This window comes from Schistocerca cancellata, chromosome 6 (assembly GCF_023864275.1).
Source record: "Schistocerca cancellata isolate TAMUIC-IGC-003103 chromosome 6, iqSchCanc2.1, whole genome shotgun sequence".
Lineage (NCBI taxonomy): Eukaryota > Metazoa > Arthropoda > Insecta > Orthoptera > Acrididae > Schistocerca > Schistocerca cancellata.
The window spans coordinates 433,811,650-433,827,786 of record NC_064631.1 but is presented as its reverse complement, the minus strand read 5'-3'; the positions used below and the strand labels follow the sequence as shown (position 1 = coordinate 433,827,786).

At 37.5% G+C, this 16,137-nt stretch overlaps 1 protein-coding gene across 1 annotated transcript in view; it reads left to right on the top strand.

Annotated features, from left to right (window-relative positions):
- Positions 1 to 16,137, top strand: part of LOC126088118 (nuclear pore membrane glycoprotein 210) — a 241,665-nt gene that overhangs the window by 202,807 nt on the left and 22,721 nt on the right. Inside the window, exon 13 of the mRNA XM_049906217.1 lies at positions 3,125 to 3,287. Coding sequence (XP_049762174.1) covers positions 3,125 to 3,287 — 163 coding nt within the window. The remainder of the gene's footprint in view (positions 1 to 3,124; positions 3,288 to 16,137) is intronic.

Below are 16,137 nucleotides of genomic sequence, written 5' to 3'. Positions count from 1 at the left end.
GTTACAGAACCTGAAGATGGTGTAAGATAGCACTGAAACTGGTTGCTCAAATAAAATAAGTGGAAATTTAGACTGCTGAAAGGTGTATTGATTTGATATTGATTTTATATTGACCAGTCAAGGTCTAGCAACTGTCTGTATAAAGATGGATTTACAGAGACTTTAGGTTGGCTTTGATTGGAGAGATTGGCAGCAAAGAAGTGTTTCTATTGTAGTGATCGGGATGAGGACAATAGGTCTTTGTCAAGTCCAAAATGGTTAAATTTGGTTGTTGGGCTAAAGGTGAGGCCTTTGGACGGGACTGAATTCACTTCTGTGGAACTGAGGGTGTTGATGGAAAGTTTAACACCAGTGTCATGGGAATATTTTGACTCTGTATTTGGTGTGGTGTTGCTAGGACATATGGGGAGATGTGACTATTTGAAAGGATCAGCTAGGCGGCGTTTACATGTGGTGAGAGGTGGACAAGGAGCAACAGTGTGATTAGGATAGGCATTCCGATAGTGGTGCCACCAAGCCTCCACAACATCCTTGTCCAACCCTATGCCACTCCCAGTCCCAACCCTTTGCCACCAAATTATATCCATGTGAAGACCCAGGTGCAAGACCTGTCCAATTCATCCACCCAGCACATCCTACTCTAGTCCTGTCACAGGTTTGTCCTACCTCATCAGGGCCAGGCTACCTGTGAAAACAGCCATGTCATATACAAGTTCCGCTGCAATCGTTGCACAGCCTTTTATATTGGTATGACTACCAACCAGTTGTCCACCAGGATGAATGGCCACTGCCAAACTGTGGGCAAGAGCAAAGCAGAGAAACCTGTGACACAACATGCAGCTGAACATAATGCACTTGATTTCAATGGCTGCTTCACTACTCGAGCCATCTGGATTCTTCCCTCCACCACCAGCTTGTCTGAAATGCGCAGATGGATGTTATCCTTACATCACATTTCTCACACTCGTAATTATCCTGGCATCAACCTACAGTAACATACTGTCCCCACATCCTCCACCCAACAGTTGCCATCCCTGTGTCCCGTCACCTCCTCCCTATTCTCGTGTACCGCCCTCTTTGTTTGCTGCAATCTGCCTATGCATGTGCCCATCTTTCACCTCTCCTCTCCTTCTTCACTCTGTTTTCCCCTTCTCTCTGCCCCACGATCTCCTGACACTGCACCTGTTGGAGTCTAGTCTCTAGTCCCTACACACTCCTCCAGACAGTGCTCCCCCACCCCCACCTTACATTACTATTCTTTCTCCTTCTTCTTCCCCATCTCCTCCCCTCTGGAATACTGCTTCCATTCCATGTACCAGTTGCATTCTGGTTTGAGCTGCTAGCATTGGCAGTCGTGTGCATGAGGCATGCTTCCTTGTGTGAATGAATGACGTGTGTTTCTCTTTCTTTTTCTGATGAAGGCTGCGGTCGAAAGTTGATGTGTAAGTGTCTTTTAATTGTGCCTGTCTGCAACTTAATTTGTCATCTTTACAGTAAGTAGCTATCTGTGTTTCTTTGTATTGCTGATGCTTTTAGTGTGAATGTCACAAGTGAAATTACAGTGGAAGTAAAGTAGTAATTCTTGAACAGTGGAATGTCATATGTGCAGTTACAGCTGAACTCTAAATAGTAGTTTTTGACCAGTTCACCAGAGATGTGTTGTTGCCATTAGAGTATGGATGTGGAAGCAGTTTTTATTTCAAGTTGTAGACAATCTAATCCCAACCTAATTGCAAGAGTATAACAAACTTTCAAATTTTTAAGTGTGTATGGTGAATTCTAGCAAAACATGCCATGCAGTCATAGTTTTTCACAGCTTTTCTTGGCTAGGGAACTTAGTGTGTTGCTTTAGATCAGACAATGGAATGCATGGAGCCTACTGAGTTGAGTGAGATCGTGTCAACTAGTATTACAGTAACTTCACCACTGCATTGCAAAGAAACAAGCCATATCTGGGTGCTATGTGTGCTACTTATATAGCATAAGGTTTGAATTTACTTGCGCTAAGATCATCTCATATTATCATTTCAATTTTAGAGAAGTCATAGATTAGATGAAACCATGGGCTGATAGTGATAGTCAAGTATGTTCGCCAATTTGAAAAGTAAACAAAGTGTTAGGCCGTGATATTGAACATTATACACAATTTTGTTAATGAAGTTCATGCTGATGGATTTTTGTTCAGAGTTCTGCTAAGGCCGTATCATATTTTGAAAATAATTTTATTTTATTTTGTAAAAATATTTTCGAGCAATAGGCCATGAAGTACTATAAAATGAAATAAGAATTACAAAATGTCTCCCATTACTTGCAACAGTTCCCTTCACCACTCCGAAGAGGACTGCTGCAAGTTAGTTAAAATGTTGGCTTTCCTTATTGTCTTATTTAGTTTAACATAATGACATGATCTAACACCCAAAAGAATTTTATTCAAATTTACACTTGTCAAATATGTCTGAAAAAAATAAAAAAATAAAAAAAAAATTAATTAGAGGTAAGAAGGTAGGAGACAAAGTACTGGCAGAAGTAAAGCTACGAGGATGGGTCGTGAGTTGTGCTTGGGTAGCTCTGTTTGCAGAGCACTTACCTGTGAAAGACAAAGGTCTCGAGTTCGAATCTTGGTCTGGCATGCACTTTTGATCTGTCAATAAGTTTCTTACTTAATTAGACTTTTGAAGTAAATACTTACTATAAAAGTCTGAACTTTTTTTCATATGACATACAGTTTTTATGCAGAGGAATAAATATCTGATAATTTTTAAAAAATCAGATTTACACGACTCAGTGCAGAATAGTTCCTTTCCATAAGCAGAAAATCTTTCTTTGACCACAACCAGCATTCAGATAGAATGGTGCTGGAATTTGAACCGTGTGTCTGATTCAGGCATCATTGTTTTGTACAGGAGTTGCTTTAATGTACTGCATACACTGCCACACACCAAGCTCCCACGTCCTTCTGACTGGTGTTTGTTTCATTTTGTTCTCTAGTTTTTATGAAACATTTCTGGATTTATAGTTTTAACTAACCATTTATCTTATGAAGTGTGATCAAAATGGATAGTATGAAATGATATTTAAACTTAATTACTTGGAGAAATAAAATTAGTTTGCCTCTTTTTAACAGGTTCCTGTCAAGATGCGTCTAAAGGCTGACAAAGTTCATTTACCATCTCCTTGTTTAGTGACGCATTTGACTTCATGGGGAACATACATCAGTGATGGCCTATATAACTACAGATATCTTATTGTGATCACCTTGATTGTTATTCTTATGGGAACTATATACAGTAAGTATTAATCACTTAAAAGAGAAATCTATGCCAGCAAAAATTGTATTCTCTTTTACCACACTTGTTCCAAGTAGCTAATTCACTTTAGTTGATTACATTTGGATAAGGATTTTGGTTTTTGCTGATGTAATCACCCATAATAACAGTATTTGAACTTCCAGGATGGCAACTGGCTATAGAGCATGTACTTTTCTCGTGCATCTGAATGATCTTAATTTTATATCTATGCTTTTGTCTTTATGCTTCATAGATCAGTTTGGATTCCGTAGAAATGTTGGAACACGCTAGGCAATACTGACCCTACACCTTATCTTATAAACTAGATTAAGAAAAGGCTAACCTACATTTACAGCATTTTTGGACTTAGAGAAAGCTTTTGACAATGTTGACTGGAATATTCTCTTTCAAATTCTGAAGGTGGCAGGAGTAAAATACAGGGAGTGGAAGGCTATGTACAATTTGCGCAGAAACTGGAAGGCACTGATAAGAATCGAGGAGCACGAAAGGGGAGCAATGGTTGAGATGGGAGTGAGACAGGGTTGTAGCCTATCCCCAATGTTATTCAATCTGTACATTGAACAGGCAGAAAAGAAAACTAAAGAAAAATTTGGAGTAAGAATTAAAACCCAGGGAGAAGAGAGATAACCTTGATATTTGCCGAAGACATTGTAATTCTGTCACAGACAGCAAAGGACGCAGAAGAAAAGTTGAACAGAATGGACATTGTCTTGGAAGGAAAATGTAAGATGAACACCAACAAAAGCAAAAGGTGGTAATGGAATGCAGTCAAATTATATCAGGTGATGCTGAGGGAATTAGACTAGGAAATGAGACACTTAAAGTAGTAGAAGTGTTTTGCTATTTGAGGAGCAAAATAACTGACGATGATCAAAGTAGAGAGGATATAAAATGCAGACAGGTGATGGCATGGAAATTGTTTCTGAAGAAGCGAAATTTGTTGACATTGAGTATAGATTTAAGTGTCAGGAAGTCTTTCCTGAAAGTATTTGTATGGTGTGTAGCCATGTATGGATGTGAAACATGAATGATAAACAGTTTAGACAAGAAGAGAATTGAAGCTTTTGAAATGTGGTACAATGGAAAATCCAAGATGGAATGTAACAATATTATGAAAAGGAAAGTTTCCACTCACTAAATACTGGAGATGCTGAGTCACGCTTTTGGCCAGTAAGGCCTTCGTCAAAAACAGATGACAGGTGCGCGCACACACACACACACACACACACACACACACACACACACACAAAACTGCAATCTCTGGCAATTGAGGCCACTGAAGATTAGATGGGTAGAACATGTAACTAATGAGGAAGTACTGAATAGAATTGGGGAGAAGGGGAATTTGTGGCACAACTTGACTAGGAGAAGGGATCGATTGGTAGGACACATTCTGAAGCATCAAGGGATCACCAATTCAGTACTGGAGGGAAGTGTGGAGGGTAAAAATCATAGAGGGAGACTAAGAGATGAGTGCACTAAGCAGGTTCAGAAGGATGAAGGTTGCAGTAGTTACTTGCAGATGAAGAGGCTTGTACAGGATAGAGTAGCATGGAGAGGTGCATCAAACAAGTCTTTGGACTGAAGACCACAACAGTGACATCGTGACTTTCATATTTATCTGTTCTTGTATAACAAAATTTTATCGTCTCGCCTTCTAATTATGTTAGAACGTGGACAAGGAGTCAGGATTTTTAATGTTTCTTCGCATAGCTCATTTTGAAATGGAAGAAGTCAACATTGTCAGTTGGATAGTTTCCGAGAAGAAATAATAAACAGAAAAAACTGCTGATGTGACAATTTGGTCCCTTTGAATATATGAAGTGCTGCCAATTGCGACACTTAATTGACAGCCTTTATTGTGTTGTCTGCTGCTGCAATGTGGATGTAAAACTGTGTACCTTTTTTGGCCAGAGAAATGGGGAATAGAGTTATATAAGTTTATGATTTCACGTAATCGGTTCAGGGAAGTCATGAGATTTCTCACGTTTGATTTGAGGTCGACACGGTCAGAGCAAATAAAGAATGAAAAGTTTGCTCTTATGTCAGGTATATGAGAGAGAGTCATAGCAAACTTTCAAAACTTGTTCATTCCTGGTCCGTATACTTGTGCCGAGCAGGTGTTCTTGTTCTAATGTGCTCTCATAATACAAAAAATCATTAAAAATTCAAAATCTCTTTCCAGATCTCATTTTTACTATGAATTGGTTCAGTGGAAATACTCTTCAATTCCTTAAATAATTGCAGAACAGAGGTGACACATTAGAAATATTGTATAATTACCAATATGAGAATTGAAAATAATTAACTTTTGTTGTTTTTCTTTCTAATTACACACACAATAGTCTTGAGGTACCTATGATTTCTAATGACTCCAGAAAGATATTGGGTTCATTAACTGTAGAATTTCTAAGTAGCAGTAGTAAAATTCATAGGTGTTCATGTTCACAATTATCACATTTATTCTACACTTTCAAATGATTATCCTTCAAATAAAATAATTTCAGATGCAACTCTACATATATGTAATACAAAATCAAATTTCACTTTGTACTTTCCCGCCAACCACATACAACAAGAACCTCACACAACACACTAACAAGAACAAAGACTGTATACATATCAAAGTGATTCTCTAGCGTAACAAATGGCTTTCTTACCTATAAGTTAGGCAGTAGCTTGTATCCGTGCACAGCTGGCCAATGCACAGTGTTTCATTTTCGAGTTGAAATGAACAACTAGTAAGAAAAGACTTATTTGGATTTACCTGTGCACTTTTTAGTTTCAGTGCTTAAATTTCTTGTGTGTCAGTGTAATTACCAGGCATAGTGGAGGGGTGGAAATGGGGATCCGGGGAGTGTCCAGCAAGTCCCACATATGTCCCTGATTGGCTGACTGATCCACTACTGTGGCTGTCCTGGTTGGCTGCCCACTTTGAGAGTGACCCCTCCACGTTGGTTGAGTGGGAGGTTGTTTCAAGGTATGACATGCAGAGAAAAATAAAAAAAAAGAATTAAAAAAGGTTAAAAAAATTTGAGTTAGATGCAGTCACTTGCCCTGTGTCAGAGGAAGCCTCTTGGCCTGCAAGATTGTGGCAGTCACAGAGGGTGGATTAATGGTAGTTAGGAGCTCCAATGTTAGGTGCATAATGGGTCCTCTTGGGGGGTAGGGCTGACAAGAAGGGGGAGAAGTCCAGTGTGACCTCTACATACGTACTGGCGGGAGTCATTTCAGATGCAGAATGTGTGCTTCCGGATGGCATGAAGAGCACAGGGTGTAACCAACAACAGCAGGTGGTTGCTTATGTCAGTACTAACGATGTGTGTTGCTTTCCATTGGAGGAGATTCTCCATAGTTTCGGTTGGCTGTCTGAATTGGTAAACATTGCTAGTCTTGCTTGTGAGGTAAAGGGAGAGCTCACTATTTGTAAACGGACCAATTGCGAAACTTTGGTATGGGTACTGAAAGGTGCTAAAGCTGATGATAAGTGTAGCTGAAATTTTTACAAAGGACACATAGGTGTTCAGAAACGATAGAGTAAATACAGGTGGTGGGGTGATTATTGCTGTCAGAAGTAATTTATCTGGTACTGAAATTGAAATGATAGTTTACATTAGTTAGTATGGGAGACGTTACACTTGACTACCAGAATAAGTTAATAATTGGTTCCTTTGCCAACCACCAACTCACATTATATATTTGCTGAACAGTGTAAAGAAAACTTGAGTGTCATTTCGCAAAGGTACTCCACTCATACAATTACTGTTGGTGGTGACTCAATCTACTGTTGATATTTGGACAAAAATACGTGTTTGAAGTCAGTGGTAAGCATTAAATGTCATCTGATATTATACTGAATGCTTCCTCTGAAAATTATTTTGAACAATTATTTCAGTAGTACACTTGAAGTGTAATTGGTTGCAAAAACGTAATTGATCCTTAGCAACAAATTTAAGTCAGAACACTATTACAGAAGCAATGAAAAAAGCACGGCAAATTTAAGAGAATGCAAAATCTCATGTTTTACTGAAGCTCAAATTTTAGTTTGGGCTTCAATACAAGATGCTTTTAATAGTTTCTACAGCAAAACTCTGTCTGGAAATCTGGCAGAAAATCCAAAGAAATTCTGGTTGTCTGTAAAGTACATCATCGATAAGACACATACAATCAAACCTTCACAATGCGATGTTACAGATGACGGTATCACCAAAGCGCAGTTACTAAATGTGGTTTTCCGAAGTTCCTTCACCAGAGAAAACTAAGTAAATGTTCCAGAATTCGAATCAAGACTAGTTGTCTACATGAATAACTTAGAAGTAGATAATCTCTGTGTAGAGAAGTAGTTTAAGTTACATAACAAAGGCAAGTCCTCCGATCCAGATTGTATACGAATTTACTTCCTTTCAGAGTTGCTGATACCGTAGTACTATACTTAGAAGTAATTGCTCACTTGATGAAAGATAGGTAGCTAAATACTGGGAAGTTGCACAGGCCACACCAGTACTCAAGAGAGGAAAGAAGAGTAATTTGCTGGATTACAGCATCACTGGTGATGATTTACGGTAGTATTATGTTCGAACATTATGAATTACCTCAAAGAAAATGATCTATTGTCAAATAGTCAGCATGGATTTAGAAAATATTGTTCTTGTGTGACACTCTGATCTCTTTATTCACATGAAGTAATGAGTGCTATTGATTGGGGTTTCTAATTGTTTCTGGAAGGGTTTTCTTCACAAATGACTTCGAATCAAATTGCTTGCCTGTGTAGTATCATCTTAGTTGTGAGGTTTTATTGAAGATATCCTCTCACAAAGATCACAGTTTACTGTAATTGATGGAAAATCTTTGTGTAAAACAGAAGTGATATCTGACACCCCCAAGGAAGTATTATATGCCATTTGCTGTTCCTAATGTACGTAAGTGCTGTAGAAGACAATCTTAAGAAGATCAAAACCTATTGATGTAGACAAGATATCCGTACGGTGTGAAAAGTGGCAATTATTGACTCTAAATAATGAAAAATATGAAGTCATCCATATGAGTACTAAAAGTAATCCACTAAATTTCGGTTACAAGATAAGTCACACAGGTCTAAAGTCTACCAGTTCAACTATACACTTAGGGATTATAGTTACAAATAACTTAAATTGCAATGATTGCACAGATAATGTGGAGAAAGCGAACCCAAGACTGTATTTTACATTGGAACTTCGATTTTACATTTTCCGATTTTATGTTTTTTTTTCACGATTCTACACCATAAATATATAGCTCCTGTGAAAAGTTCATAACATTAATGCTAAAAATTCTCTGTTTTTATGTTTCTTCCTAGGAAGATTTACTCAATTTTACGTTCTTACTTGATGTCTCACTTAAACTTCATCCTGTTTTCTTCCTATTGACATTTGATGTGACTAAACAAGTTGTAAGTGGCACAAAAGACAGACTGTTCACACCGTGGGTGATGGCAAAGTTAAGGGAATATTTTAGGCCATTGCGGAGAGGGGAGACATGAGAGAGGAAATGTTGATGAAATCCACTACCAGCATGGCCAACACAACTTGCAACATTTAGCTTCATCATGCAATGCTGATGGGTCAGGTATGTTTCACACTACTTTTTACAGGAACTGACAATCATAACATGTTGGTGCTATGAAGGAGACCAGAAATGAGGCTATCGCTTTGTCGATCGCTATATTGTCAAGTTGATTTTTATGAATGTGTTAGTGACAGGAGAATGTCAGTTGTAGCAAGAACTCTTTAGGGGAATATGTGGTGCAACGTGCAAAATGCTTGTGACAAGGAAGAATATGAATGTTATTGCTCATCGTTTCATTTGCAGCTATTTATGCTGTCCTCTTATGTTCATGCCTAACCACACACTCGACAGTCACCACATATTCAGAAATAAACAGCGAATTATTTGTGACAAGGAACAATATGAATTTTATTGCTGCTCATTTAACTTCCAGAAATTTGAGTTGTCCTCTTACCTTTCTTTCTAACTGCACACTCGGGAATCAGTACACTTTTACAAATAAACATGCAAATATTTATTTCATCCTTCATTTTCTAACCAGACAGATATATTTAACAACATCAAATACTGCAGAACATATTGTATTATGATCATAACGAATGTGATAACGTGAAGTTAAATATTGCAGCGAGTTGCAAACGTATAACCTCTAAGCCAGGTAACCATGACGTTATCCATTATGCTACAGTCTTCTCATCTTAATTTAGTATTGTGCATTAGTTATCATAAAATCTCTTGAAGCATTATCATTGATGCTTTATTAATTGACATTTAATGATAAGTGTGATGTATTTGTGATACACTTTCAATGCACTGTTGCTTTGAAACAGCATACTGTGCACAAAGTCATACACTTCAAAGGAAATGAATAATCAACATGAACACAGTTCACACAGGAGTCGTTCACAAGCGTTTGCAAAAGTAAAAAGTTCACTAATGATGTCACAACTACAGAAAGTAGTGTGAAGCTGCATCCTCACTGCCACTGTAAACTTATTTCTGCTGGACCGAGCGAGGTGGCGCAGTGGTTAGCACACTGGACTCGCATTCGGGAGGACGATGGTTCAATCCCATGTCCGGCCATCCTGTTTTAGTTTTTCCGTGATTTCCCTACATCACTTCAGGCAAATGCCGGGATGGTTCCTTTGAAAGGGCATGGCCAATTTCCTGCCCCATCCTTCCCTAATCCGAGCTTGTGCTCCGTCTCTAATGACCTCGTTGTCGACGGTACGTTAAACACTAATTTCCTCGTCCTCCTATTTCTGCTGGGAACATTATTTCCTACAGTGTATCGCATCTGTTTCCGACTTTGTTTCTTGTCCCTGTTTCTGTCCACAGTGGCAGTAAACATTTCTTAGTGTATTCACATCTATTTGTTGCATTGTTTTTGTATTGTCTGACATGTCATATCAAGAAATGAGGATGTCATCGTCATCCATTCTTTTTTTACATATTTATCACGACTTGTGACCTGAAGGCCATAATCATCTCTCAGTGTTTTGTAGTTTTACAATGTAAGGTTGCATTTATCAAAGAATTTCATAACTGATTTAAAAACTATGATATTAATTTGGTTGAGACTTTGTGGAGTAGTTGGTAATGGTTAATAAAATCAGATTAGTTGTTGTAAGAAATTGATTTGTTGGTTTGCATACAGTTGCCATCTTTGGTGAGGGAAAAAAAGACCACAGAACAACTCTTGGGAAAACCTTGCTATGTAGGGAAATGAGTATCGAAGACTTTCGCTTGAATATTATCTAATGATTCTGAATTTCCGGCATATATGGTATCACTGTTTCTTAAAAAAAGATAGAAATTTCAGGAAAGCAATTACAACAAGATATGCTGTTAGTTTTAGTTTTTTGTCAATGGGAGATTCATCCCAGAGCCTTGAATATTTATTTCACATTTTGAAGCAAGCTGTGACAGACGATCTTATTTTGGTTTCTACACAGTCTTTCTCAGTATTCTAAAAATATAGCAGCAGTTTTCTGCTGAGAATCTTGTTTTATTGCTGTTCTTGTACTAATTGCTTCATGTATACCACGAGCAACTGTCAGCCTAGTGCAGTGGTAACAATTTGACAGTCTGCTGCCTCGTTCAGTGCAATTTTTTTTCCCCACTGGAAAACTTAATACAGCAAGAGAAAGCAAAACACTTAACAGCTCTATACAATGGATGACGCAGTGCACCATATAAACATACACTTGCGTCATGCAGCGGTGACATGCGGTAGCTGGCCTGAAATACTCATGTGCGACACATCTTCCGAAAGATGAAAACAGAATTCTGAAAATTTTCTCGCTGTTGTGGTTTACATTTTAGGCTGCAGTCACAGTGGCTCAGATATCAGGGGTTCCGCTAATGACCAACATCGGCCAGAGATGGCCGATCATTTCAAATCAGTACACCACTGTGTGCGCAGTCACACTACAGTCAGTCTTATCTCCTGAATGTACAGGCTTTGGATGACAATGGTTGAAATTCAGATCAGTTCGTTTTCTTCGGTCTAATCGACTTAGTTTGTCACACCTCAAATATGGAGCATGAGAAACTGATAAGTGCACTCCTAGAAAGTGTGAGTTTGTGGCATCCTGAAGATGAAAATAACATAATTGGGATATAGTTCAGAATCTATGGACTGAAATCACAGGTTTATTCAAAACCTCAAACAGGCATAGTCTTTATTGGAAATTTTAGTCATATATTGTAACATTAAAAAATAATTTGTTCAAGTGAAAAGGGTGGTGTATCTTATATGCTTATAGCTACTGTAGTGTATTTTTATTGTTGTAGGCTGTCATTAGTTGTTTACAAATTATTATTACTCCTTACTGGCATTTTATGCCAGTAGGGTAGTGATTCCGTTAATATGAAGTGTATGAAAATGTGGTGTGTGCTATGTATTCGAACCTTTATGTTCTGTAGGTTATCAGAGTGTCTTATGCTACACTTTATACTTGTCTTTCACTTGTGTGCTAAATTATAATCATTGAAGGTTAGTTGATGTACATCTGCATGACTTTAAACAAATACAGAGAAACAGAGTATTTATAACTTGCTTTTCAATGTCACCACAAATTATCTCAAGTATGTAACAGAACATTTCTCACGTTATCTTCCTAGCTGTAAAGATTTATTCCAATAACTGAGGACAGAGTGTATAGTACTCACCATGTTATTTACGAGACAGGAAAACTCATTCACATGCAGTCAGCAACTCTTGAATAGCAGAAGCCGCTATGCAGACTCCTATCCATGCACAGAGACGTCATGGTACCCACCCCACCCTAAGAGGTTAAAATCTAACCTACATCCTGCATAGAATAGATTCTAACCTAACATAACCCAACCTCCTTTGACCCTGCCAAAAACTGATGGAGGAGACTGCATTGCAACTAAATAAAAAATATTACCTTCATTCTTCTTCTACATCTCATTTCATTCTAAATTGCTATTCTATTCTGTCTCCTCTGTTTCACAATATTCAGTCAAAAATCATTTTACTTAAACACAGATATAACTTTACTTTACATTGCCAAGCGTTCTTTGCTCGGCGTCTGTCTCACTACTGTGATGACTGGGTGTTGTGTGATGTACTTAGGTTAGTTGGGTTTAAGTAGTTCTAAGTTCTAGGGGACTGATGACCATAGATGTTAAGTCTCATAGTGCTCAGAGCCAGTGAAGCCAGTGTCTCACTACTCTTCTCTAACGATGGAACTCCAGCATCCTAAAGAAGTCCTCAAAGTTCTTATTTTACAGTACAATTTGATGTCTTTTTAAGTCTCATCTCTCTTATACTAACTGTTATAAAATTCCTCATAAACAAACTACAATAATTTCTCAAAAACGTTCAAATTAATATATTAATATTTTCAATATAATAGAGGGAAACATTCCACGTGGGAAAAATATATCTAAAAACAAAGATTCTGTAACTTACCAAACGAAAGCGTTGGCACATTGATAGAAACAATAACAAACACAAACACACGCACACAAATTTCAAGCTTTCTCAACCCACAGTTGCTTCATCAGGAAAGAGGGAAGGAGAGGGAAAGACGAAAGGATGTGGGTTTTAAGGGAGAAGGTAAGGAGTTATTCCAATCCTGGGAGTGGAAAGACTTACCTTGGGGGCAAAAAGGGACAGGTATACACACACACACACACACACACACACACACACACACACATCCATCCGCACATAACAGACACAAGCAGACATGTGTAAAGGCCTTTTTGTTATTGTGGGTAGTTTGATAACATATAATCGAAATTGAATTAAATTGTCATAGTATATAACAGTTGTAGATTGCCAGGGGAAATTTAAGTACTTCTCACTTTGGCACCTAACACATTATTTTACATTCTTCATCCATTTCTGTTTTTGCTAACAAAGATTAGTTCATCAAATGTGAGTGACCCAAAAATTATAATATTAATCACACACAGAAAGATGAAAATTTACACCAAAAAGCAAAACACTCAAATACTAAGAAGACTGAAACATGCGCGAAGTGCAATTTCTCAAAATTCATGTATGGAAAGAAAGACAGAAAATCCAATAGTCTTGGAGGAATTGTGCTGAAATTACCCCTCTTCAACAGAAGAAGAAGTAAAGGATAGCCTCAGCGATAAGGCAAGAGTATAAAAGAGGCGGACTAAAAATATAGCTGAGTAGCATCCAACAACAACACAGATTGGCAGAATGGACAATTGTAGTCGTGACCCTTTAACAGTGTAAGGCATCCTGTCTCTGAGAAATTGTCCAAAACTATACTCTGGGTGCTGGGAAGATGCGCAATTAAACATGTGAATCTGTGTGCACATACAGAAAAAAATATGAATATCAGGACTCGACATAAAAATACAAATAGTAAGTGACCAGTTAATGATTACGTGTCTATACTGAAGGTTGGTTCAAAAGACAACATATTGCTGTTATTGATAAGGTTAATGAACAACAAAATATTCACACAAGAAAAATTCATTAGTTGGTAATACCTAACAATGGAAAGTCGAGGTTTGATTAACAACAATATTATGAAAAGGATAGAGTGTTACTCACTGAGCTGCAGAGACGCATAGCGGCCAGTGACAGTGGTCATGTGAATTGTACTTGTGTGAATGTGTGTGTGTTTTCTACTTTTGGAAGAACGCTGTTTAGCTGAAAGCTGAAATATATAGCAGTCTTTTCATTGTGCATATCTTCTTACTTAACGTCTGCTCTATATGGTGGGCAGCATTCAAATCCTTTTTATTGGTAATACATTTTTTAAATACTAGAGGTGTATTATGAATAGAAAGAGGTAATATTGATAGATTTGTAGGTAAAAGAAGAATATGTGGCACTGAGAACAAAGATGGAAACTGCTACAATGGCTCGAGGTCCTGTGCACACTTTGCACACAAGATACAAAGTGACTACCTCCCTGAGTTTTCCATGTATATTTTCAAATAAAGTTCACATGAGGTTATTTCTAAATATGTCTGACAGTGTATAAATTTATATTTTAATGATATGAATATAATAGAGGGAAACATTCCACGTGGGAAAAATATATCTAAAAAGAAAGATGATGAGACTTACCAAACAAAAGCACTGGCAGGTCGATAGACACACAAAGGTCTATTGACCTGCCAGCGCTTTTGTTTGGTAAGTCTCATCATCTTTCTTTTTAGATATAATTTATATTTTAATATTTATATCTAAAAACAAAGATGATGAGACTTACCAAACAAAAGCGCTGGCAGGTCGATAGACACACAAACATACACACAAAATTCTAGCTTTCGCAACCAACGGCTGCTTCGTCAGGAAAGAGGGAAGTACATGGAAAGATGAAAGGATGTGGGTTTTAAGGGAGAGGGTAAGGAGTCATTCCTATGCCGGGAGCGGAAAGACTTACATTAGGGGGAAAAAGGACGGGTATACACTCGCGCGCACACACACATATCCATCCACACATATACAGACACAAGCAGACAATCAGACATATGTCTTTTACTATGTCTGCTTGTGTCTGTATATGTGTGGATGGATATGTGTGTGTGTGCGAGTGTATACCCGTCATTTTTTCCCCCTAAGGTAAGTCTTTCCGCTCCCGGGATTGGAATGACTCCTTACCCTCTCCCTTAAAACCCACATCCTTTCGTCTTTCCCTGTCCTTCCCTCGTTCCTGACGAAGCAGCCATTGGTTGCGAAAGCTAGAATTTGGTGTGTATGTTTGTGTTTGTTTGTGTGTCTATCGACCTGCCAGCGCTTTTGTTTGGTAAGTCTCATCATCTTTGTTTTTAGATATATTTTTCCTACGTGGAATCTTTCCCTCTATTATATTTTAATATTTAACTACTTAAGACATATTCAACTCTTTTTCAACTTTTTTTATAAATAATGTCTATCCATCTGCTTATACGGGTTAAAAGAAGTATATTTCTAAGCTCAAGAAGTTTTCTAGATTTTGGATAAATCTAATGATATGTATTCAGATTTGGACTTTCTAGAATTTCAAATGTACTGATGTATGCATTGCAAAACTTTTTCAACTTAGCAGTTAGTAGTTAAGGCTTCTTGTGTGCTTCTTGTGTGGTTTGACGAGCACATAATCTCTGGTTTAATTTTTTTTTGAACTTACCATTGTGTCTTCTTTTTTTATCATTTTTTAAATCTTTTTCATTGGTTTCTCGTTGTTTCTTTTACGATTGCATCACATTTTTGTGCACGAAAGGACCAATTTCCCGCGTTTACTTTCCTGCAGGATTTGATGCTGGAATGTAAATAGGAATTAAAACATGCTTAATTTCAGATCTTTCTTCAATTGATTTTTGATTGTCAGGCTGAATCAGTGAATCATTGTGTCATAGGATAAGCTTTGGTTTCATAACGTGTCTAAAATATGCTTTTTCAGTATTTGAGATTATGTTTTTGCTTGTAGCTTTTCTAACTGGATACAGTTTAATAAATTTAGAGAAAATGTGTACCATTACAAATATGTAACAGTGTTCACCTTTACTTTTTGGCAGGGGTCCTTAAAAATCAATGGCAATTAAATTCAAAGGTTTTTGTTGGGTAATATTTTGCATTTCAGCTTAACATGTCCTGTTACTTACCTCAACTCGCTGACACTTACCAGAGCTTGACATCTCTTCCCTTACCCTTTTAGCCATATTATAAAAATGAGGTTTTCATCTAATTTTTGTATACATTTTTAGTAACACAATGACCATAGCTTTCATGTATTTATTTAATTAATCTTTCTGCTTTTTCCTCTGGCCAATATAAATT